A 23,329-nucleotide genomic window follows, 5' to 3' on the forward strand; every position below is an offset into this window, starting at 1 on the left:
CAGCCAGGATGGAGAGGTTGGTGAGAGGAAGGATGGACGGAAGAAACAAAGGAAGTAAGAGTGTAGAAATTTAAAAGAATAGAAGATTGTTATAACTATAAAAGAAATATAAAATCAAATGATGTAAAACAATATGTAATTAGTAGCACCAAGTAGAAAACAATAAGCAATTTAAAAGGTGCCAAATAGCCATGAATATGACAGATAGCGCTAGGTGCTAGGCCGTCAAGTGAGTAAAAAGGATTCAGATAATATGATGCTGTTAAAAGATAATCTGTGCATAGCAACAGAAAAGGGATTCACTTAGGTTCGAAAACCATCGAATGGTTATTAATAACTATAATATTGGAAGACTACATCGGTTGGTGCGATACGTCACACTAAGGGGATATCCCTACAATACAAAGAAATGTAAAGGACACCAAGTCTTCTGGACTACACAACTCAACGCACGGAGAGTCTTAACTGACACCTAGCACTAGTCTCTTTCAGATTTGGTATAAGAATATGAAACACAAGATTGGTTCACATAAAACCATGTACCCTGGTCCTAATCCTTAGTGTTCATCTTCAGACGATTCGAAATTTAGCAATGAAGTTCAGCTCAGTCAAAGAGAAGCTATTTTTGTGTTACACCTCTTTCCTAAGATATATTTTACACTGTGAAAAATACTCGTACGGGTTACGGGAAAATTTTCCATGATAAGAGTCGTAAAATTACAATTTGAAATATCGACTTGGAATTGACAGATGAGCAAGAATGTGCTATCGTTAGTTTTACGACATATTTTGTAAATCAAAATTACAACAAATGTCGTAAATTTACGAGAATATTTTTCACAGTGTACCAAACTCAAGACTAAATAATATCGAGATCAAAAGAGTTTGCATTGTCAGGTACATTGTAATCATTTCAAAACACCTAAAAAATACATTATTTTAAAAAGGGATTAATTAGGGAGACGTACCTTCATCATTAGAAGAAGAGTGTTGCACACAATCAGAATCATAATGAAGTATTCAAAAGGAGTGGATACTACTATCCTCCATATCTTATATTTGACACTATTCCGCTCCTTTGGCATGTATCTTTCAAGAGGACGGGCTTGAATAGTAAAATCGATACAGGATTTCTGTATAGAAAGGTACAAAACAAGGAAAACAAAGAGGTATGAAAAGTTAACTTAAAGCATATCAATATTTACTGCATATCACGTAAATGGGTATTCTACCTGGTTTTTGTCAATTTCACCATCTTGTAATTCTGCTTCTCCTTGTTCTTGAAATGTGATAATGATCAACGCAACGAAGATATTCACAAAGAAGAAAGGAAAGACAATGAAGTACACTATGTAGAAAATAGACATCTCAATACGAAAATTTTGAATAGGTCCAGTATTTTCGTAAGTAGCCGCCATGGAATTTTGTAAAACCCTAAAATTTGCAGAAAACTTGTGTAGAGAAACTGATGAAGATGTATTTAAGAAAGTGTTAAGGAAGAAATACTCACTGTGGCCATCCTTCGCCAGTTTGAACAGCAAATAAAGTAAGCATAGCAGCCATAACATTATCATAGTGAAAATGCTGCTTCTGCCAAACTCTTTTTTCTGCTCTTGGCAATTGATCACTGTTATCATATACAAAGTAATAGCCCCTGAAAAGTAAACGTTTGAGGTAATACACAGGACACAGAAAGAAAAACGAACAGTTCTCGCTTTTTACTACTACTACTACTAATACTACTACTACTACTACTACTACTACTACCATTACTACTTACTTGCATTCAGCACTTGTAAATTTACTTTCATCGTTGCACCAGAAGAATTTTCCATTGAACAATTGAACGGCAATTACGGCAAAAATGAATTGAAAGAGAATATATACAATAAGAATATTGATCACATTTTTAAGAGAATTTACAACACAGTCAAAGACCGCTTTCAGTTTTGGAACTCTCTTAATGGTCTTCAAAGGCCTTAAAACTCTCAACACTCTTAGTGATTTAATAGTTGATAAATTTGAACCGGCAGAAGACCCCCTGTAAAAGGTAGAGATCAAATAAGGCGTTATTTTTCAGAGAACATAAAGGGTTGTCTATTAGCGCCGTTCTTTTTTCTGATAATATTGTACTCGGAGCAGGCGTGCGCATGCGTGCCGTCGCTCACTGAGGCACTCTACAGCCCCTTCTGAATTTGCAAGCCACGTGCCTGCCTGCATCCGGTACGGTATAACCAGAAGAACGGCAACTGGGCCACCCAGGGGCATTATCAAAAGTATAATTTTCAGAACCTTTTTAGAAGCAATAATTTGAAATGAATGCAGATCAACATATAGCAAAGGGAACTCACGCTAGGTCAAAACCAATGGAAACACCAGCACAAATGACCACAACAGCATCCATTATATTCCAGAACTCCCGAAGATATGATCCAGGGTGTAAAATAACCCCTAAATCAAGTATCTAGTGAAGAGTTGAAAATTACAGAAATTAGAACACATAACGCATAAAAAATACATAATCTAAACAGTTCAAGATAGAGTACCTTTAACAACATTTCAACGGCAAAAACGCTGGTGAAAACATGATCAAGAACATTCAGCACATCATTTCTGTGTGAACCTTCATCAACAGGGTCTTCTGCGGCTAGAGTTATGCTGCTTAAACTGATTACCACCATAATGAAGAAGTCAAAGTATCTAAGGTTAACAACCCAATGAGCTGCTCTACGAACGCTGGAAATGAAGACGAGACACGTTAGATAAGAGATAAAAAGACACCTTATAAATTTAAGAAAATGTAAAACGCGTTAAAATGCCAATTTCTGCTGTACGACTCGGCTCAAACCGTACTTCCATCGCTTTCTAACAGGGGTTTTGCATTACTTTTCTGATACCATACGACTGCCACAGAAGGCCAAAGAATTAACATAATGGAGCAGCTTTTGTCGCATGAGGCATCTTGCTAACGGGGTTTTAGTTCACTTACGAATTTGTTGGCGATAAAATGAACATTGATGAGTAAGGCAGCATAGGTTTGGGTCCAACGATTTCCTCCTCTTCTTTTTTGTCATCGTCATTCTTTTTACCCTTTTTACCGCTGTAAATAAGATAGAAAAGAAGTGTTTCAAATTTACAATAATGTGTATAAATAAAAATGAAGTCCTTAAGTAAAACTTCTTTGTTGAAGCCATAGGATGATGATCGCTACGATCACGTTTATACTTACTGTGGGTGGGATGGAGATGGCGATGTTATATCAAGTTTGTTACCATCAGGTCCATGTAGTGCTTCCATTTCTTTTTCAAGTTCCATTTGTTGCTTCTAAAATTAAAAAAATACGGGTTATACGTGGAAACAAAATGCAAAGAAAAAATCACTACTGGTACGTAAATAAAAAATATTACCTCCTTATCCTCTTCCTCTTGCTCCTCCTCAGCAGCTGTAAGCTCTTGTGCATTTGCCAAGTTGTCAACAGCGATAGCAAGGAAGACGTTTAGGAGGGTGTAGTTGCCAAAGAGCACTAGCACAATGAAATACAAGGAATAGACCATACCCTTTTGAGGTCCACCTTGTGACTGGATACCTTGGTACATCACCTCATTCCAGTCCTCTCCTGTGAGAATCTAAACAAGCAATTTGCAATTAAACAAATGAGTTGGTTATTCAGGGTTTGTACTTAAAAAAAGTTTAAAAAGTTGGATAAGATGAAAGATTGATTAGTGCAACACACTTACTTGGAAGACAGTGAGAAGTGCAATGGGGAATGTATTAAAGTTGGTTGGTGGAGTGCCATTAGGAAAGTTGAACTGGCCACCAAATAATTGCATTCCCAATAGAGCAAATATGAGGATGAAAAGGAAGAGAAGGAACAGCAAGGAGATGATCGAGCGCATTGAATTGAGCAGTGATATGACCAAATTACGTAAAGACGACCAGTATCTGAAAACAAAAAAAATAGAATTATCACTGGACTGTCCTAAATTTTTGTGTTCCATAAAAACCGACATGGGGCAAGCATGATGATAATTACTGAAATTAAAGTATTTAAAGAAAATACCAGTTCTTCGAGAGGAAGAAAATTTATCTCAGTAGAGATGAAATGCATTGACCAAATCATGAAAGTTCATATTAACTTACTTTGTAACTTTAAATATCCTTAGCAGTCTGAGTGCTCGGAGGACTGAGAGCCCAAATGATCCCGATTTTAGACTTTGCCAAATAACTTCAAAGATAGATCCACTGATAACTACGCAGTCGAAACGGTTGAAGGCCGATTCAAAATATATACGTGGCCCCAACGCGTACATTTTGATGAACATCTCCATCATAAAAAGTCCTAAGAAACCCCATTCAGCATACTCTGTAAAATAAAAGTAAGTAATTATTGTAAGTTTGTTGCATGTACTTAGATAGTTAAGTATAGAAAAGGTGGAACATACGTAGGAAATCAGTAAGAAAACGAGGTTGATTGTAATGTTCAACAGCTACGCAAACGGTGTTAAAGAACACCAAAACAATGACAAACCAATAAAAGCCTTGGGTTTTTACGGTATGTCGTATCCAAAATCTGCAAAAAATAAAGATGTTTTAAAAAAACAACGCTAAAAATGACCTATGATTTAAGATACTGGAAAGAAAGAAAAGTAGCACTGTTACTAACCTAAACCTCTTCTCAGCTCTCCAAAAGTCTACACAAGCTCCTTTACTTTTAACTTTTGTTTTCAGATATGAGGTTCTTGAGTAGCCTGTAATCAACAGATTAATTTGATAATAACCGATTTACATCGAACACCTTAAAAGCAAGTTGCAAATAACACAATTTCTGCTAAACATTAATTGATGGCACGTTTGTTAGGTACTTCAAGACAAGAATTGCAACAGCACAAACAAAATAGTTAGTACATAAAAGATGTTAACCTTTCAATCTAGATAGATAATTTCTAGCTGTGATAAAGATTTTCTTTTATTTACAGTTCAGTACGGTATAGTACTTGTGAGTCTACACATAACAACAACGTCATTCAACTTTTCACTAAGTAATATTCAAGGACTAAGGCACACTCTTAAGGTAGCTGAGCGTTCTACATTTGAAACTTCTAAACACAACTTTGCTAAGTAATTTGAGAGTTCTTTTAGATGATTTGAAGGTAGTTGTAATGGTTGGAGAAATGAACGATTAAACGGCAAACGGCAGGTATACAGGACATTATAACTTTTACGTAAAAGTTTTACTCCCGACCAAAAATTTGATTCACAGGAGACAAGGAGGAAAACTTGATCACTCCCAACACAGAGGAAAGTAGACTGAAAGTATGCAATAATAATGATATTTACTGGGCTTTATAGTAGGATGTGAAGGATTCTGCCCAGACTGTACACGGTACAATGCCAAAGTATTCTCCAAACGAACTTTTCTACAGGTGACATTTCATATTTGTTGTATGCTCTTCAAAGGGCAGATTCCTAGGTGCATGTAGTACTGCGAGATGTAAGAGTGAAAAAGGAGTGATGAAAGTATCACGGAAGGTGAGTGGCAAGAGATTTGTAAGTTGACATACATCATCTATGTGGTGATAAGAGGATGGAATAAAGTTCTCTTTTCAATTTGTAAGACAAAAAGATATTTTTTCTATTAATTTTCAAAATAGTTTAAATGGAAAATCTCAAATGATGCGATGGTAGATTTTGATAAAAGCAATTGTGAAAGCTCACATTAACTCTGGTTTAATCTGAAATTGTTTAGACACGTAGAATTTGATTCTTGGGCTAACAGGACTGCGCCACGTCATGGCTATAATGGATGGATATTAACTACGTTCCGTGTGGCGAAGGTTCGTTGAAAATATTTGTGGGTCAAAATGGTAGTACGGACGTCCGATTTTAACAATGCGAAAACCAAGAAAATTGACGAAAGGTGGGCTGTTTGCTCTACTTTCTCCACATGGTTTTGTCCACTGTACCAATAAACCTATATCATAATTTCCATTCGACAATACAAAATTCCTAGTCACCGCGGAAAGAGGGGGTTATGCTTAATCTGGGGAAGGTTACGGAAAAATAGTCGTTCAAAAGGGGAGGAGGGGCGGACAGCGGTGGGCGGTGCACAGGGGGTAGGCTGCTGGACAACCACGATTTACTGCAAAAAGAGGATAACTTTAAGTTATTCTCTCGAGATGGTACGCACTCACACATAAATTATATCACATGCTAAAAAGTTAGGTGAATACTCGAGACAACTTTTTTTAACAGTGTACCGTTGAGGCAGGGGCAGAATCCTTCATGTATAACATATGAACTTTAGATCTAGACTACCGAATATTCTACTAGTGTTCTACAAAGTAAATTATCTTGAAGGGGCAAACTGAATTTTTGTATAGTACTGTTAGTACTAGCATTAGCATTTAAACACCAATGCCCGCAGTTTTAAATAAACTTTCATTGTCCCCCCAAAGGCTCGGGTTATTAGGCATTTGTACAGCAGCCTAGCAAAAGAACACAGAATCCTACCCATGGAAGAACCATACAGGTTCTTTCCAATTTCACTGATCATACCTTTTAGGGCCTTTTTATCCACTGAAACAAGACAAAAAAAAGTTTAACGTGATTTAGGCTAGTTATTGTAGTTTGACTCCAAGAGCAAAGGTTTCTCTTTTGGGTATCTAATACGAACGTATCTAATAATAACTTAATGGAAAACTTCAGATGCAGTCAACTGAGCTTTTAGATAAAAATAACGTTTTCCTAAATGTTCTGCCAGAGTATGTTAGTATTAAACAAACCAGGCAAAAGGAAAATGTTACAGAGATTTTTTAGACCTCACTACTACATTGTCTAACAAACTGGGATAAATAAGAGAAACAAAACATGAATATTTGTAAGTGCCGGGACTAGTTCTCTTTTTCTATATCCACTGCTCAGTATGGATGTTATGTTAAAAAGTTAGGGAATCTATGCTATAATCTAGGACAGATATCTTCAAGGATGAAACCTAAGATGAAAAGTACGCTCAGCTGTCTACAGACAGACATCCTCAAGAATGGATCCTAAGATGAAGAGCACACTCAGCTGTCTACAGACAGACAGGCCAAGAAAGAAAGGGGACAGACCTGAGATATCATCGTCAGCGCACTCACCCTCCCCATCATCCTCTTCTTCCTCAGCCTCTTCTTCAGTATCAGTGCTTTTACTTTTTCCTAAGTTTTTTAGTTTCTTTCTTTTGGCAGCAGCCCTTCTCCTAGCTGGAATAACATAAGGTCAGCAAATAGAAGTAACAGCAAGTTAAACTAAATATTACATCAGTATAAGTACCTTCTATGATGTGCATTCTTTCCTCCTCGGTTGTTCTTTCTTCGGCGAGTATAACTTCCTCTGTAAACGGGAATTATATTAGTTTTTATGAAATGGAAAATAACTTTATCCTGCCGAGGAAAGTATCTGGGATAACGTTATTAACAGGAGTTGTAGGCTTAAGGATGGTGACAGCTATGAGGTTTTGACTCCAGTTTGAAGTTACATTAGTATGCGAAATGGGCAAATTTTAATCAGAACAATTAACAACCTATTCTAAGGCTAACCCAAATTCAACATGATTTCTGTTTTAAGATAGTACCACATCTAAGACACTAATAGTCAGATAAATTTATAGGTTCAAACAAGGGTCAACTCTGCAAGCTAAAAACGCGGAGGGTAACAACTGGGAAGACTTACATTACAACCGTCCAAATGTTGTAAAATTGGAATTTTTATCAACTGTCTAGTGTTTTGATAGGAACTACAATATCAACAACAGTGTTTACATTAACCAATTTCAATTTACACTACTGTTGAAAGAAAAGCTGGCCTCACAGACATCTTCATCTCCAAGTAGTTATCAAAAAACACATTGATAACATTAGTGGGAAGAAGCAGAAATCGACGAACATCCTGGAAATTGAGTTTTTGAATCTGGGCGTTTAATTCCACTTACCCGCTTTGCAGATCCAGTCTACGTAGCCGTTGAGTTCTTTTTCAAGCTGGGCATGCCTTCGCAGCTTTAGGAAAGTTTGTCGATTCTCCACCTTTTCTCTCTCCTTAGCAAATTCACTGGGAAGGAAGCACGCCAAAACTATAAGCAGGACATTTCTGCCATCGACATAATACAAGTGAGACTAGCCAAGTAGCAACACTTTTAGGGAGATCAGCAGGGTCTAAAAGTGAGAAGAGGGTAGCTCCAAATTCTAGATGTCACCGACACAATTTGATAATTAAGAATAAGTAGGGGCTGGCTATGCACACAATATTTCCTAAATTTTTCAAAACTACATTTGCCACGTGTGTGGCCAATAGTTTATCAAATAGAACTTAACATTTCTGATTCCAGGACTGATGTGACTCACAACTACCTGATTTATGAGCAAGTGAGCCACCAACCTGTCTGTATACCTCTTGGCAGAGGGTTATCTACCTACTGTGTGGGACCAACCAAACTCCACAAAAAAGGCCTCTCATACAAGACTAGGCCCTAGGGAAAGCTGTCTAGGTAGCCAGATACAGTGACAACTGGGATTGTAACGCATTTTAGGTGTTGTCTTGCATGGCTTTCTACTGCCCGCTGACTCACATTTCTATGTCAATATTTAATAGATAGATATTGACTATTTCAAAAGTGAAATATTTTCTAAGTTCTTATGGAGGTTTACAGCTAATATACAAATTGACAAGGCATAAAATTGGCATGGATACAGGAATGTGGTTGATTGGTTATGAATAATCCAATCAATGTGAGAGAGGGCTAATATCAAGCAGATTTTGTAATGCCTCCATGATTTCCAGTTATATTAGCCTTCGGCCATGGCGCGACGCTACCCTCACTACCTGCTTGTTCGATCCATTGCAGATACGTGCGCAGCGCATCGCTTATGTACTTCTTTGTGCGCGCACTCTGGTACTTGGCCCGGCGCTCCACCCGAGCTCGCTCGTTCGAGAACTCGCTGCATGACAAGGCAGCACGTGGCATCAGGTGTCACCCATTCAAAAACTATCTTGAGCGATACCAGCCATATTCCAAACTTGTTTTGTTATAACTAATTATACAGTGGGCAGTACTATGTATACCCCAATTTAGTCTTGTTTCAGCTCATCATAACATTATTTAAAACTGTTAAAGTTCCAAGTCATGGCCAAACAAGAAAAAAAAGGAATGCAAGGGAACACATCACAGATTATGAGTATGACTTAAATGAAAAATTTGTCGGAATTGATTTCACTTAAAAATGTCCATGTTCCATTATTTAAACAAACTTACAGTCTGTGATGTGGTCAATGTCTTTTTAAAATTAAAAATATATACAACCTTGAAATTGTCCAATAATTTCGAACACTTACCCACTAAGAACACCAAGAACTAAGTTGAGCATGAAGAAAGACCCCAAAACAATAAGGGGAACAAAGTAAATCCAATTGAAAGTGCTGCCTAGTGCATCATTTGTCTGAAAGAAAAAAAAATATTTTAGCACCAGAAGAAATAATGTGGAGAAGCAATAGAGCCAAAATATACAAACTGTCGATTTTGGTTTAGAGTAGACGTGACACTTACCCAATACAAAATAGTAGTCCAGCCTTCCATTGTGATGCATTGGAACACAGTGAGCATAGCAAATCCTATATTGTCGAACGATGTGATGCCAAAATTAGGTCCATCCCACTCTTCTAAACATGTTGATGTATTGGAATTGCATACATAACTACCGGTCGGAGCCTCAGTTTTATTATCTGTGTTACACGGTGTTTCGGCTTCCCCCTCCTTATCAATTTCATCTAGAATACAAAATGGGCCGAAATTTAAGTTTTAAATTTTATTTAATCAAAACCACACCAACAACTATAGATAATAAATGTTCTCATCTTTTCAAATGAGAATTAGGTCTACTTACTCAAGTCCTCTAGCTTATAACATGTTTTGTGCAAAGCACCAGAATAAAATTCTAAGCCAATTATGGCAAAGATCACAATTGCAAATAACACAAGCAATCCAATCTGAAGAAGGGGAGCCATTGCTTTGATGATGGATTTCAACACAACTTGTAAACCTGAAAAGCATTAATTTAAGTTTAAAGGCTAACACTTCAAACTCAAAGAATAATAAGTTTGAGCATGCAAAAGTAGTTTATGTTAAAAAGGTACTAAGTTGCAGGGGTAATCAATCCCTTCTCAAAATTAAATGGTTATGTTCCGCTAAAGCTACATGTTTGTTTGTTTTTTTCAATTACAGATTTTACACAGGCAGCTAAAACCAAATAAAATATCTTAATATCTCAATCAAAACCAGAAAAGAGGTCTGCTTTTAAAGAAATTTTGAGTCTGAAGTTTAAAATTTGAAGTTGGGATGTTTAAAGAAGTTTTTTTAGGTTGTAAACTACAATGTGAAACAGGTGTAATACCTTCGAAAACACTAGAAAGATAAGGGATAACAATTAGTGAGAAAGGTGGTGCAGCAGTATGATTAGACTACACCAATTTACTTTAGCTGTCACTAAATGAGCTAAGGATTTGTCTAAAGAGCAACAAATACTACACCATACTGATAAGCAGTTGGTGCTCTAGACTACTCACTAGGGATTCCCGACACTAGTTTGAGAGGCCTGAGCACTCGGATGGCCCTCAAGGTCTTGAGGTCAATCTGTGGGTCAGCCGTGGCACCGAAGAGCGTGACGAACCTGCGAGGGGCAAGCCAAGCCCTATGGGTCAACATACGGCTAAACATCGCCTTCACAAAGTGCACGCTAAGAGCATGTGGCACCAAGATAGACACAGGTTACAATTGCTTGATAGCTGCCAACCAGCGAAAGTTCTGCGTTAATTTTTTGTTCTTACACCCTGCATCCGCTCTCAGCCACAGTGCACATTGCACATCACAGCAATTTATTGACCGGGATTGTTATTCTTACGTTTTAAACTCATTTTGACAAGGACAAGGAAAGTGAATTTGCGAAATCGTCAGCATTTTATAACAATTTAAGTTCGCGAAGCTATTGTACAAAAATTGTAACTCGTGAACTCAGTTAAGTGTTTTCAGAAATTATGGAAGAAAATGAAGGGCCATCAAGGTGCGTGAAAAGCACACGTCAGTGTCCCAACTACACTAGCACTTTGAAAATATTTCCAGTGCTGGTCGAGCTCTAAACCGACCATGAGCACTTGCTCCAATCTGTAGGATAATAAAGACTACATCTTAAAACCATTGATTTAAATTTCTAAAATATTTGAACAACTAGCGTACTACATATATCTACTTCACTCTCTAGCATGTCGACAAAATATTTTAGGACGAATAAAATGTGAAAAGTATCTGGAAATAAAGCTTTTTATAATAAATTGTATAATCTTGATTCTCTTCAGCAAATATTTTGGCATGTGAAACCAAGACGGTAGCAGTGGTTGGTCATATTCCGCAACAGAGACTATAAATGGCAGGACAGAGGTCATATTTAGTAGAGTGGGTCGTAGGAAAAGGATTTTGGAAATTGAAAACGTAATAGTGCGGAAAAGTTGCCCTGGCTGATGACAAATTCAACGCATTTTAATTTATTGAGATCGGATAATATTTTCCGATCCCGCAGATCGTTTAAAGTTTTGCATGGTTCTCTTATGGGGAAAAGGTTCAAAAAGTGAAATTTCTGTTTTTTGGCTTTCCAGCAAACATTTTTTGAAAACGAATCTCAGAAATGCAATCTACGCGAAAAAACGCGTTTAGCGATGTGGCACACTTGAAATTTGACTGAAGGGTTTAGTCGGTCGTAAGTGCAAATTTAGGCCAGCAAAGCCATTTTTGTGTAAGTTTTAAGTTTAAGTGGCACCTGAATGACTCCGAACGCTCCGCTCAAATTTCAAGTGTGGCACATCATTGAATGCGTTTTTGTGCGTAGATTGCATTTCTGAGATTCGTTTACGAAAAACGTTTGATGGAAAGCCGAAAATCAGAAATTTCACTTTTTGAGCCTTTTCCCCATAAGAGAACCATGCAAACCTTTAAACGCTCTGCGGGATCGAAAAATATTATCCGATCTCAAAAAGTTAAAATGCGTTGAATTTGCCATCGGCCAGGGCAACTTTTCCGCACTATTACGTTTTCAATTTCCAAAATCCTTTTCCTACGACCCACTCTAATATTTAGGCCAAAGAAACTGCAAACTGATAATGAACTGGTTTGTAAAAGACAGACCAACCATTATACAGTGTGGTCTACTGGCCCCTTCCTTTCATCTGCGAGGACTGTACGGTATACGTGCGTGCGGGCTTGCCTACCGTCAATCACCGTGGTGCCTAACGACCACGTGCGAGTACGCAACCTGCCCACATTCCTGCATGCGGTTCAGTACAAGTAGAATAGAGGAAGGGGTATGTGCACTACCCTGTAAACAGGATACTACAAAATTTCCTCAGATTGCCTAAGACTTTGTAATATGGTTTCTAGAATCTAATGTTATTAAGAGACAACACTAAAAACACTGAAAAATTAAACACTGACCAAATAGCTAACAGCTGAAAAGTCACTAGCCTACAATTAATCAGCCGCCTACATCATCTACAGCGTCACTTCTGGAAAAAACTGGAAAAACTCATCTGAAAGTCAGAAATATGTTCAATCGGAAAAAACAGTGGCACAACCTAAGATATTTTTAAATACTACTAACACAATCCTGCAGCGCCAACAGGTTAACAGCAACCTTTAAATTTCCCTGAGTAGGTAGACTATGCTGGGGTACTTCACTTCTCAGTCCAGAGTTTTACTGGTGGGGGGCAGAAGGGAATTCCAAGTGCTCAAACGGTTAACAATTCGAAAAAAAACTTCGAACAAAGTAGAGCAGCTGTTCATGGAGCCTAACTTTTTAAGAATTATACGTATCGATTATATAACCTTGTTTTAAGAGAATTGAGCTCTCACAAAACATGATTATGATAAGAAAGGAGTGGAACTAAGGACTTCACATAGTTTGAAAAAGTGAGGTGCCCCACGGTCACGGTGTCTTTATAACTATGAGGTTCAATCTCCAGCTTTTCCAGACTAAACTTCTTACTAAGGTAGTCTTCCAGATATCTTCTGTAATACCTCTAGTTTTTAAAAACAATTCCTGGACTTAAGAAAATACTAGAAAAGGAAATCTAGAGTACAAAGAGCCTACAACATCTGGTGTTTTTGACACACAGTTAACAGTTCATTTGTTAACATATTCGAAATTAAACATGTAAATACGAAAAGGCTACATTCAAAATAGTTAAGTCCATGCTCTTCATCTGCTCAAGATTTCATATTGTTATTTCTTGTTCAACTCAATAATCCAAAGACGAAATTAAATATTAAAATTATGAAAGAGAATACATAACCAAAGTTGTGTTAAAGAAAGATAACTTTTAACATCGAGGTCAACAATCACTCTTCTAAAATAATAAAGACACTATGGAGTCACTAAATCTTTTTTTTTGTCTAGAATAAATGATTTCGAAGACCATACTAGGACGGCTAGGATTCAAAATTAGCGATTGACACATAGGGCAGTGGGTAGCACATTATCAAAGTTAAATTCTTAGAAATTACGTATGCCAGAGAAAGCGGTAAAATAGATATAAAGGGCTACATTTGTATTTGGAACAAAGGGAACACACCAAGCATCATTTAAAAGTGATATTTTCTAGCCGACTACAGATTCAATTGAATTAATTGGTATATCGCCTTATTTTGCTTTCCTCACTGCCCGCCAACTTACTTGGGATTCTCGACACCAATTTCAATGGACGCAATACACGGAATGATCGCAGCATCCGAAGATCGACATCCACATTCGATTCTGCGAATATGGTCATCGACCTGAACACAATTTTTTAAGTTGGTTTTGGGGTATTGAATGACAGCTTCTAGATACGATTTTTTTCTTTAGCTGAGGCATGCAATAAAAAAGGAATAAACATCCCAGATTTTAATATCTTTAAGAAAAAATATTATTTCGGTAAGAGAAATACCAATGGTTGACGTGATAAAACTTCGCGTAAAAGAAGTAGAAATGTTGGTAATTTTTATTGAGAAGGAGAAAACAAAATTGCCCTTGACTTTATTGGGTAAGCTAGAAGAGAAGTGGGCAGTAACATTAAAGGTCTGGGAACAGGAAATACTATAAAAACAATGATGTGCATTCATGCTATTTGTAACATTGAACTTGGTAATTTTATCATTATAAAGGAAGAAATTTGTTCTTTGTTGATATCTGTCCCATAAAAATGTGCTCACGTTGCATTCGATACAGTTACCAGACAGCACAAATGATACAAAACCTAAAAACCTGTAAAAAAAGGTATCTAGACAATGTTAAGTGAAAATATTTCAGAGATGAGGATCAATCCAGGAACCTATTAAAAATAAGAGAATGAAACTAGAAACTAAATAAACCCTTCCGCGTCAATTGCTGAAATACTTTGAGGTTTAAGACTCATTAGAGCACGGTCACGAAACGACAGGTATCGAGTTTTTCCGAGCCACATTTAAAGTATTAAGTACGTAGCACAGCAAATATTTTTCAATAACAACGTCAAAAACATTCAAATGAATGTGAGACTTCGACACGGCACACATGTGAAGAGTATATAACTTAACGTTGCAGTAGTCACACGGAAAAAAAGACTTTGTTGTGGGGATCAGTTTTGTTTGGTACGCTAAATTTGATAACTGGAATCGAGAATCTGATACTCACAAGCAAGAGCTGGTTGTCACGACCGGACACCAGTACGAAGATAACCAATCTGTAGTTCTCTTCGTACAAGTGTCCGGTCGTGGCTACCAACCCTTGGTTGTCGGTATCGGATTCTCGATTCCAATTATCGAATTTAGCCTACCAAACATAACTGATCCTCACAATGAAGTCATTTTTTTCGTGCACTCACTCGTTGGTAGTCATAAGTGTGACAGTTACTGCACCGTGAAAAGTAACATAAGTGTTTCGTTATGGACCTCTGCTGCCAACATAACATAAAACCTACACTTACTTCAGTAGCGACATCCAGAAGAATTCTCGGTGCTCTCTGAATACGAAAGTTGAATTACTACACGGAAAAAAAGAATTAGTCCTCACAACTAATTGGGTGTTTCGTTGTCAGAACGAACCAATTGGCTCCTGCAGCGACAGCTTCGCTGTGGCAACTAACTCTTGTCTGTGGCAACCAACTGTTAGCTGCCACAACGAATTTATTGTCTATCCCAAAATTAGCTAATTTATTGTGACAACTAATTCCTTTTTTTCCGTGTAACCCAGAATATTTACGTGGAATGATAAGTTAATACAATACACATCAATATTTCGTTTTTGGGATTAACAATATCTGACAAAAACGAAATATCTGCGGATCGCGTCGATTTCTCAAACACCCAAAATAATCTTGAATTGAGAACACAATTTTGGGGGTGAAACTCAAACTGGTTCGCTAAAGTGTGTAAGGCCGTTGTTCCACCAAGTTTCATCACAAACAGACTAGCGACCCAAAGAGAAGAACAAAGAGGAAGGGCAATGTGTAATCCAGCACTGTAAAAAGTATTGTCAGAAATTTCCGATTAATTAACTCGAAAATTTGCAGCCCGAACAGTTTGGAAAATTTGAAATCCAAACAGTTTATAAACACAATTTTCCGAATTACTTGGAAATTTTGAAATTTTTTAGAGATTTCCCAAAAACGTTTGACTAACATTTTTGAATAAATTGGCAAATTGTCATTTTTGATGCTACCAAACTTGGTTCTGGTGTAAAATAGTTCCTTTTTTCTGTTCCAAATTGTTGGGAAATTTCCGAGAACAGGACTGGAAATTTTGTTTTCCTACAACTGTTTGGAAAATCGCGTTTCCAAACTATTCGGACAGAATTTTGTTGGAAAATTCCGACTTTTTATTTACAGTGAGAAACGTGGCATAGTTTTCATTGTTAGCGGTATGTTCCAAGAATACCTGTAATTAGCAAAAATCGCGCCTTTGCCCGAGAATGTTTGTATTGGATAAAATATTTTATGTCACCACTTAAATTTTGTTCTTCTGATGAGTCTGGTAAACGTACAATATTTATTAAAGTAGCTGTATTAACCAAATCGGCGGTCGAACAGGAAACTGCCAACATATGTGATCATTTATCAAAGCGTAAAACTGTTATAACCACTCACCCAGTGACGACTACGAAGAAATCCATTATGTTCCAAACGTTACGAAGATACGAACCGCGATGGAGTGCAAAACCTAATGCTAAAATTTTGAGGGATGCTTCAACACAGAAGATACCCAGGAAGTACGGCTCCGTCTTTTCCTGTAAAGAAAGGAGCCCTGTTAGATACGCATGTGGTATACGGTGGTATAGGGTATTTGTTTTGCTTAGTAAAGGATCCAAGTGCTGGATAGCAAACTAAACTGCCCGGACAATGTTATTGATCTTTCAAATTGGAAAGTGGAAGGGGGCTATAGAATTGCCAGCCCACACAATTTTCGCACTCCCTTCTGCATGCGTCGGAAAATTACGGGTAGGGCAAATAACACCAACAGCATCATAATATGACTTCTTTTATGAAAAATAAGAAAAATAATATGTACTTTTAGGGCTATCATTGGTCAGGTTTTACGGGGTGGATTTCTAAATTTGAATGTAAGTACTAGGGAGTGACTTTATATCTGCTAATGAACGTTAGTAGTTCCGATTAGAATATTTCATGGACGGTTAAAGAATGTCCATAGTCATTAGGAGGCCACATCTTACCAGTTTCTGTGCCAAGATGGTCTTGTCGCCCTCCGGTAAGTGCTCCTCCAAGGCGAGCACCACGCAGTTGGCGATAATAGTAAGCAGCACGGCATACTCAAACGGAGTGCGAGATGGGTTAAGGAACAACCAGGAGACAGTTCTGTTTTGCAGTATACGGACACACCTTTCTTAAGACCCCCCCCCCCCAAAAAAAAAAAAAAATATCCACCGAAGTCGAATTATTACTTGTACAACAATTTTTTTTTGTTTTAATCACAAACTTGCTTGACTACTTTACATCGACAATCAGATAAGAATCATTATTTGTGAGCACAGTGCACTCTAAATGAAGAGGACAAACTTTGTCCGCAAAAACGCAAGGTGTTTGAGAATATCCAAATATGTGTCAGGTTCGATAAACTCGATTTCCTTCCTTTCCTTGCAGACAAAGTTGTACTTTTACTTTTAGAGTGAACACGACAATACACGAAAAAAATCACCCCTACATCAAATGTATGAGCGCACTTTCCCGAGGCGTTCATCTAACTCTAAGCTCTATAAGGCAATTCACATAATTCACATTATCATTGTTAAAGATGCAGCAGTAAAGGATATGGCCACTCGATGATGAAGCGTGTGTATTTGCGGATGGGATTCCCCTCGTTGAACAGAAACAGCGAGGAGGGGCCGTCGAGGGGGGGCCCGTGGCCCCCGCCCCCGTGAGGGCCCCCCATGCTGCTCTGGAGGCCCCCCGGAGACTCACGTCCTGCACGGTGTTGAGCCGCTGCCTCCTGCGCCGCCGCCAGCCTGAAACAGACACACAATGAGACTCGAACACGAGGTGTAACACATTCCAACATCCACGTCACCAATTCAGTCAATGTTATGACACCTACATGGAGCTATTCTAGTTCCTGCTATATTTTTTTAAAATTAAATTTGTGTGCGAAATCTATTTGACAAAATTTTAGAGGGCACCAAAATATGTCATAAGTAAGGGCCCGGTTAGCAAGATAGAGCTTGCAGTGTGTGTTAGCGGGGGACCGCGATAAAGGAGGGGAAGAAACAAGGAAAACAAAATCATAGCGAGGTAAAAGGCGCCTGCACCAACACTCTTAACGAGAGGACACCATCATCGTGCAAAGCGGGTAGAGGGAAGTCCGCTGCACTGGGGGAGGGGGGCTTCCCTCACCATCCTACAGCACAGCCCACTACGCCACCCTCAAAACCACTCGTGTCACTCCTGTAAGCGAACAGCGAATTGTCGGGCCATCACAATAAATAACACAAGTCAGTTTTATTCAAAGGCGAGACTGGACGCGAGGCGTCACGAGACTAAATACCCAATATTACTTAAACTCCTCTGCGGGAGATTTGCAGGGGATGAGGTTAGTGCCTCACACAGCATACCGTATTTCCCCCATTTCCACATCTTCGTCGTGGCCGTACAGCGCCTCTCTGATGCCAAGCTTGAAGTACAGCGACCGCTCTCGGTAAAAGGGGAGGTGGCCGCCGTTGGTGGGAGCCTCCACCCCTCCAGAAGCCTCCGGGCCGCTAAGTAACGCCACCGCTGCGGCCATCACCTCCTCCTCCTCCTCTTCGTCATGCTCTTCTGTTCGCTGCTGCGGGCGCTCAGACTCGTCTCCGGGAGAGGGGAGAGGTGGGGCGGTGGGCCTCACCGGCGGGGCTGGCGCCGACCAGGGCCGCATGTGGGCCTCGCACCACGCCCCGGCAAGCCGCCATAAGTCGTCCGGGGAACCCCACGAGGCCCTGGTACTCGTCTCGGGGTCGGACATCGCGAGCTCACCACTCGGCGGGACGGGCCGCAACCTCCTCGCCTCTTCTGGCTCGGCCGGCAGCAGCCTGAGCCGTTGTCACTCGGTCAGCTGATAGCGAGGCGCTGGTGTTGCAGTGCAGGGCGGGCGGGGCGCGGCTGTCGCCGGCAGAAAAAGGCAGAGTTCGATGCCTTCTCACCACCATCGTCTCACAACTGGACAGTCCAGTAGACAGACAGACCGGGGGAGGGGGAGGGGCTTTTTGGGCACTCTGATTCTATGTAGACTGGGTTCCAAGAAAAATCTGCGAAAAACTGAGTTTGGTACGTTTAGTAGTGCGTAGCACTAAAAACCAATTGAAGGGCAATATCTCATTTTGAGCTGGGACAAAAGTCGTGCGCATTCGACGAACGTTTAGTTCGATGTAGGGTAGGGCTCCACGGGACACGAGTTTCGCGGAGCGCGAGGTGCCAACACAGTCACGAAGACGGCCGCCGCCGGCCGTGCAGGCTGTCTGTGGTAGACACGTGCGAGACTGAGACTGGGAGTGGAGCCGGCCGGCCGGCCCAGCCTGGCGGCCCAGCCGGGCGGTCGCTCGAGGAGCGTGGCACCGACTGTGGAAGTAAGGAAAGAGAGGGGGCGAGGAAGGGGGGAGGGAGGGGGCGAGAGAGGGCGAGAGAGCGAGAGAGATGAAAATATGTTAATAAGCAAGTTGGAGTATGACACGGAGAGAGAGACAGAGAGATCGTGGGGGGAGACAGGAAGGAGGGGACGCGGGGTATCGCCGGCTCATCCAACAGTTGACCATCGCGACCTTGTGCCCGCCCAGTCACAGCTCGGCTCGGCTCAGCTCGGCTCAGCTCGGTCCAAACACTTTGCTTCCATTCTAATCATTTTCGTGCTGCGCCCGCGGCCAGTAGCTTGCACCGGCGTGGCGCTACAAGTGTGCTGAGGAGCCGTTTGAGCCACCGAACGGTCGGGTAGGTGTTCTGAGCTCTTCATTTTGCCAAGGTAGGCAGGGAGTGCGCCAGTCCCGAAGCTCACTAGAATATTAAAATAAGAGGTACTACTCAGTACACTGTTTTAAAAAAGGCAGAACTTTAGAAGAAATCATTGTGAAAACAAGTTGCCTGAACTCTGCATGATTTTTTTTCGAAAATCACAGCGCTTTCGTCGTCATTAAAAATTGATAAACTTCAGAAATAATACGACTTGTCTACAACTTTTCGAAACAGATACGACAAAATGCTCGAATTTTTACTAAGAAGTGGGATTTCACAAAATTTGTGCCCTTAACTTTACAACCATAATTGCCTACCTCAGAGTAAAGAACAGCTTTACGCAACCTTTAATTTTATCGAAAACTTCAGAGGACTTGAGTTGGGTGCTTCTACTAAGCACACTGTGAAAAATTTGTAAGGGTTTCAGAAAAATTTGCCAAGTGTGTTACAGAATAACAAAATGAAATTTTAAAATTACAAGCACTCTGCATTGACTGGAAATTCAATGAAAAATGGGCTGTTGTAAATTTACAAACAAATTCGTAAATCGAAAATACAAAAATGGTGGAAATTAACAGTGCAGTTTCCTTTTTGCCTGGGGGCGCCGATGCGCCGGTGGCGTACACCTCGCGTGTTGTGTTCCTCTTGGGAGGGAGTCACGGTCCATCGAAACAAGATACACACACACGCACACGCACACGCACACACACACACACACACACACACACACACACACAGGCACTGTGATATCAAAGTCACAATATCATTTAGTAACTAATTGTTTGCTGCTCTTTGTCATTTATTATGTTAGGTTTGTAAACAGCAGGAATACTGACTGTATGTTTTGATCATTAATACGCATTGTATCCTAGCTGGAACAAATTATCTTTCAAACGTTTTAAATTTTTGTCACAGTGAAGTATGTGCACGATATAGCGTCCATTTTTGGAACAAAATAGCCCCTCCGGTAGTAAGCAACTTATTCTCAAACTCTACTACCGATACAATTTTTCAAACCTGCCGTGTGGTGGCGTTTTATTACGCCATTCTCACTCAATACGCAAGGCAATCGGAATATATTTAGCATGTATGTTATTCTCAACATGACGTGGCGCTGGCCGTGATCCGAGTCTCGAGGCTGACTGGTTGACGCCGACCCGCCGACGCGTGTTCATTCATTGGCAGCCTCTCCAGCGGCTGGTATAAGCACGCTCTAGCAGCTGGTACAGCCCAAATCAGCCAGCTGCTGGCGGTGGTGGTACAGCCTACTCTAGCAGCCAACGCAGGTGAGAAGCCAGAAGGATGCTTCAGATCGTCCTCGGCACCACACAGCCTTCGCCCGTTAGCAAGTCCGTGGTCAAGGCGGTGAGGGACCATCGCCACCAGGTTCAGTGCATTGCCTACACACCAAAACCAGCCCAAAGTGTGTGGATGTCGCACACTTGTAGATGCAATGTGAAAATCCTCTCCCCTCTCAATAACTTTCGATAAAGAATCGGAAAACTTGGCAAATAATATCGTGCGGATTTAAAAAATAAGACTATTTCTAATATCACTCAAGAGCCAGTCTACCATATAAAACTATCGTTTTAGAATTTCTTTTACAATTTGAAGATTCAATACAGTTTCGCGAGACTATCGCTTCTATGATCGGAAAACCTAGAAGAACGTAGCCAATGCCGATTGATGGTTTTCTGGCTCATCGTTCGCTGCAATATCTTTCACGACCGTTAACTGCCACACGTTTCACAATTCTCTAATTATTATTGTTCTTAAAACTGACATTTCGCGTGAATCGATGCAATCACTAGTTTTGAATATCGACTGCACTACCATCGTCCAACTGTCTATATAGGGAGCAGTAAACAAGTCTCATTGTGCTGCAGACAATATTGTGACTTACGGCTAGCTACGGAAAACGGTGGGCGGTCAGGTCGGGAAAAATGAGACACGGGGATAGAATGGTACAACTCATATAGGGAGAACTAGCTTGCAACAATTGGAAAATTTAATGTCTGTTCCTGCGTTTGGTGGTGACTTAACTAGTGGGTTTTTAAAAGAAAAATATTTTTATTGCCATCTATACCATTACGAGAGAAGAAGTGTCGCTTTCCCCCGACCTGACCCTAGGTAATGAAGGCTAGTTATAATGCGGGGGATAACGCCCGCCACAATTAAATATAGTTACTAAATAAACTACAATAAATTTATCTGGCCTAGCGATGCGCACCTTTGGCTTTGGCCGTAGGCACTGACAAAAAAATCGCCATGGTAGCGTGCTGAGCTGAATTTAAAACAAAACGATACAGTAATTGTCAGTTTCATGACAGTAGCAGCTTACGCATAGATGTGGAACAAACTTCGCCACTCCATATCCGACATTGCGGCCCGCAACAACCGTACTCACCTGGAAAGAAAAGAAAAAGCAGATCTTTAGTACACGCAGTAATGGATCACCGTAGTATTGACTGACTACAGATAAGCGAACAGCTTCATATTCAAACGAACATGATTAGAAATTTTGAACAATTCTAACCCAACTGAACGGGAACACATGTACAATTTTGTAGAAACAACTGAACACGCACGCCTGAACAAGTTTCTAGAACAAACCGAGAAGGGGTGGCCGAAAACGTTACGTTGAAAATTGTCGAGATTGTTGGGAAACTGACATAATTGTAGAAAGACCGAAAGAAAAACAAAGACGTCACCCGTATCAATGAGTTGGTGACCCGATATAGTAGTGGCATTGTTCGTGCGCGAATAGCGAAGAGTGGGTACAGTAGGGCGTGACATCCTAGGTCAAGTAGACCTCTAGCTGCTCCCTGGTGAGACCTTGATGCTGAGTGCATTAACATGTTAAACGTTCCGTCTTGTAATACCCGCCCCCCCTTTACCACCCTGCGCCGTCAACATCACACCACCCCATCCTCTCGGCAGGCCAGGCCGGCCACGCCTCATAATGGAACAAGAACAGAATAACAAACGGGAGCCATATTAGGAGAGATGGAAAAAGGCCCTGTCTGCTCTGGTTCCAACCATAGGTTGTTTCCGTCGAGGAATGGTAGTGCACGCATGGGTGCCTATCAGGGTACGGGGATAATATCGCGTTCGACAACATGTGTTTAACATCCTCGGGAAAGAGACTTTCGATGGAATACTCAAGCAACTCAAGTCGGCGTTTTGGCGAGAAACCGCGCACCAAACACACGAATGCCTGCAGTCATACGGACAGACGGACAAACGGGAGGATAAAACTCCAGCCAGCGAATGAAGCAGCACCGCCCCCCTCCCCTCACTGTAAATCGGAGTGCGATACTGACTGCACGTTTTCTGTGACACAGAAATATTGCACGACGCTGTGATGATAATCGCAGGAAAAGTGTAATATTAAATTCATTTCTTATATTTGTGATGACCATCACTTATTTGAGCGACACTTCGATGTATCATAGTTTTGTGCAATATGCGTCACACCGTCTTGAGATAAATCCAGAATCATCGAATTATTTTGCAATGAGTATCACGCAATGTCGTGATAAAAGTTCATCACACCCCCAGGAGTAATAAATTATGGGAATCACACAGAAAATTTTATCGCACGAAAATGTGTGAAAAGTATCACACTTCGTATTACAGTGCTTCTGTACTTAGTAAATTTTGCTGCATCTTGCCCACACGCTTTTAACGAGTGTGCCCCCTGGCGACAGCGCAGCAAACGAACGCACAGCACCACTGCGGCTGCCGCCACCAGTACGCGCGAGCACTATACCCCTTGGGCGGGACGCGTCGTGGTGGGGTGGGGCGCCGGGCA

General features: G+C 40.4%; 1 protein-coding gene across 25 annotated transcripts in view; it reads right to left on the bottom strand.

Moving 5' to 3' along the window:
- LOC113211476 (voltage-dependent calcium channel type A subunit alpha-1) overlaps nucleotides 1–23,329 on the bottom strand; it is a 201,110-nt gene that overhangs the window by 28,938 nt on the left and 148,843 nt on the right. For 6 of the 25 annotated variants that reach the window (XM_052272289.1, XM_052272266.1, XM_052272293.1 and 3 more), the window contains exons 1-24: nucleotides 18,150–19,045; nucleotides 17,355–17,546; nucleotides 16,758–16,863; nucleotides 16,174–16,313; nucleotides 10,594–10,697; nucleotides 9,915–10,070; nucleotides 9,578–9,798; nucleotides 9,367–9,470; nucleotides 7,970–8,085; nucleotides 7,312–7,371; nucleotides 7,110–7,241; nucleotides 4,664–4,748; nucleotides 4,443–4,570; nucleotides 4,141–4,363; nucleotides 3,738–3,942; nucleotides 3,408–3,626; nucleotides 3,230–3,324; nucleotides 2,990–3,100; nucleotides 2,547–2,736; nucleotides 2,352–2,464; nucleotides 1,781–2,041; nucleotides 1,511–1,654; nucleotides 1,233–1,434; nucleotides 969–1,133 (exon numbers count right to left, since the gene is read on the bottom strand). In XM_052272289.1, coding sequence (XP_052128249.1) covers nucleotides 969–1,133; nucleotides 1,233–1,434; nucleotides 1,511–1,654; nucleotides 1,781–2,041; nucleotides 2,352–2,464; nucleotides 2,547–2,736; nucleotides 2,990–3,100; nucleotides 3,230–3,324; nucleotides 3,408–3,626; nucleotides 3,738–3,942; nucleotides 4,141–4,363; nucleotides 4,443–4,570; nucleotides 4,664–4,748; nucleotides 7,110–7,241; nucleotides 7,312–7,371; nucleotides 7,970–8,085; nucleotides 9,367–9,470; nucleotides 9,578–9,798; nucleotides 9,915–10,070; nucleotides 10,594–10,697; nucleotides 16,174–16,313; nucleotides 16,758–16,863; nucleotides 17,355–17,546; nucleotides 18,150–18,535 — 3,858 coding nt within the window. In that variant the 5' untranslated portion in view covers nucleotides 18,536–19,045. Of the gene's footprint in view, nucleotides 1–968; nucleotides 1,134–1,232; nucleotides 1,435–1,510; nucleotides 1,655–1,780; nucleotides 2,042–2,351; nucleotides 2,465–2,546; nucleotides 2,737–2,989; nucleotides 3,101–3,229; nucleotides 3,325–3,407; nucleotides 3,627–3,737; nucleotides 3,943–4,140; nucleotides 4,364–4,442; nucleotides 4,571–4,663; nucleotides 4,749–6,555; nucleotides 6,577–7,109; nucleotides 7,242–7,311; nucleotides 7,372–7,969; nucleotides 8,086–8,856; nucleotides 8,973–9,366; nucleotides 9,471–9,577; nucleotides 9,799–9,914; nucleotides 10,071–10,593; nucleotides 10,698–13,745; nucleotides 13,847–16,173; nucleotides 16,314–16,757; nucleotides 16,864–17,354; nucleotides 17,547–18,149; nucleotides 19,049–21,745; nucleotides 21,800–23,329 lie in introns of those variants that run through there. The other 19 variants (XM_052272310.1, XM_052272301.1, XM_052272321.1 and 16 more) reach the window with 11 other exon arrangements.

The sequence above is a fragment of the Frankliniella occidentalis genome, unplaced genomic scaffold (genome assembly GCF_000697945.3).
Source record: "Frankliniella occidentalis isolate FOCC.00 unplaced genomic scaffold, Focc_3.1 Scaffold6, whole genome shotgun sequence".
NCBI lineage: Eukaryota > Metazoa > Arthropoda > Insecta > Thysanoptera > Thripidae > Frankliniella > Frankliniella occidentalis.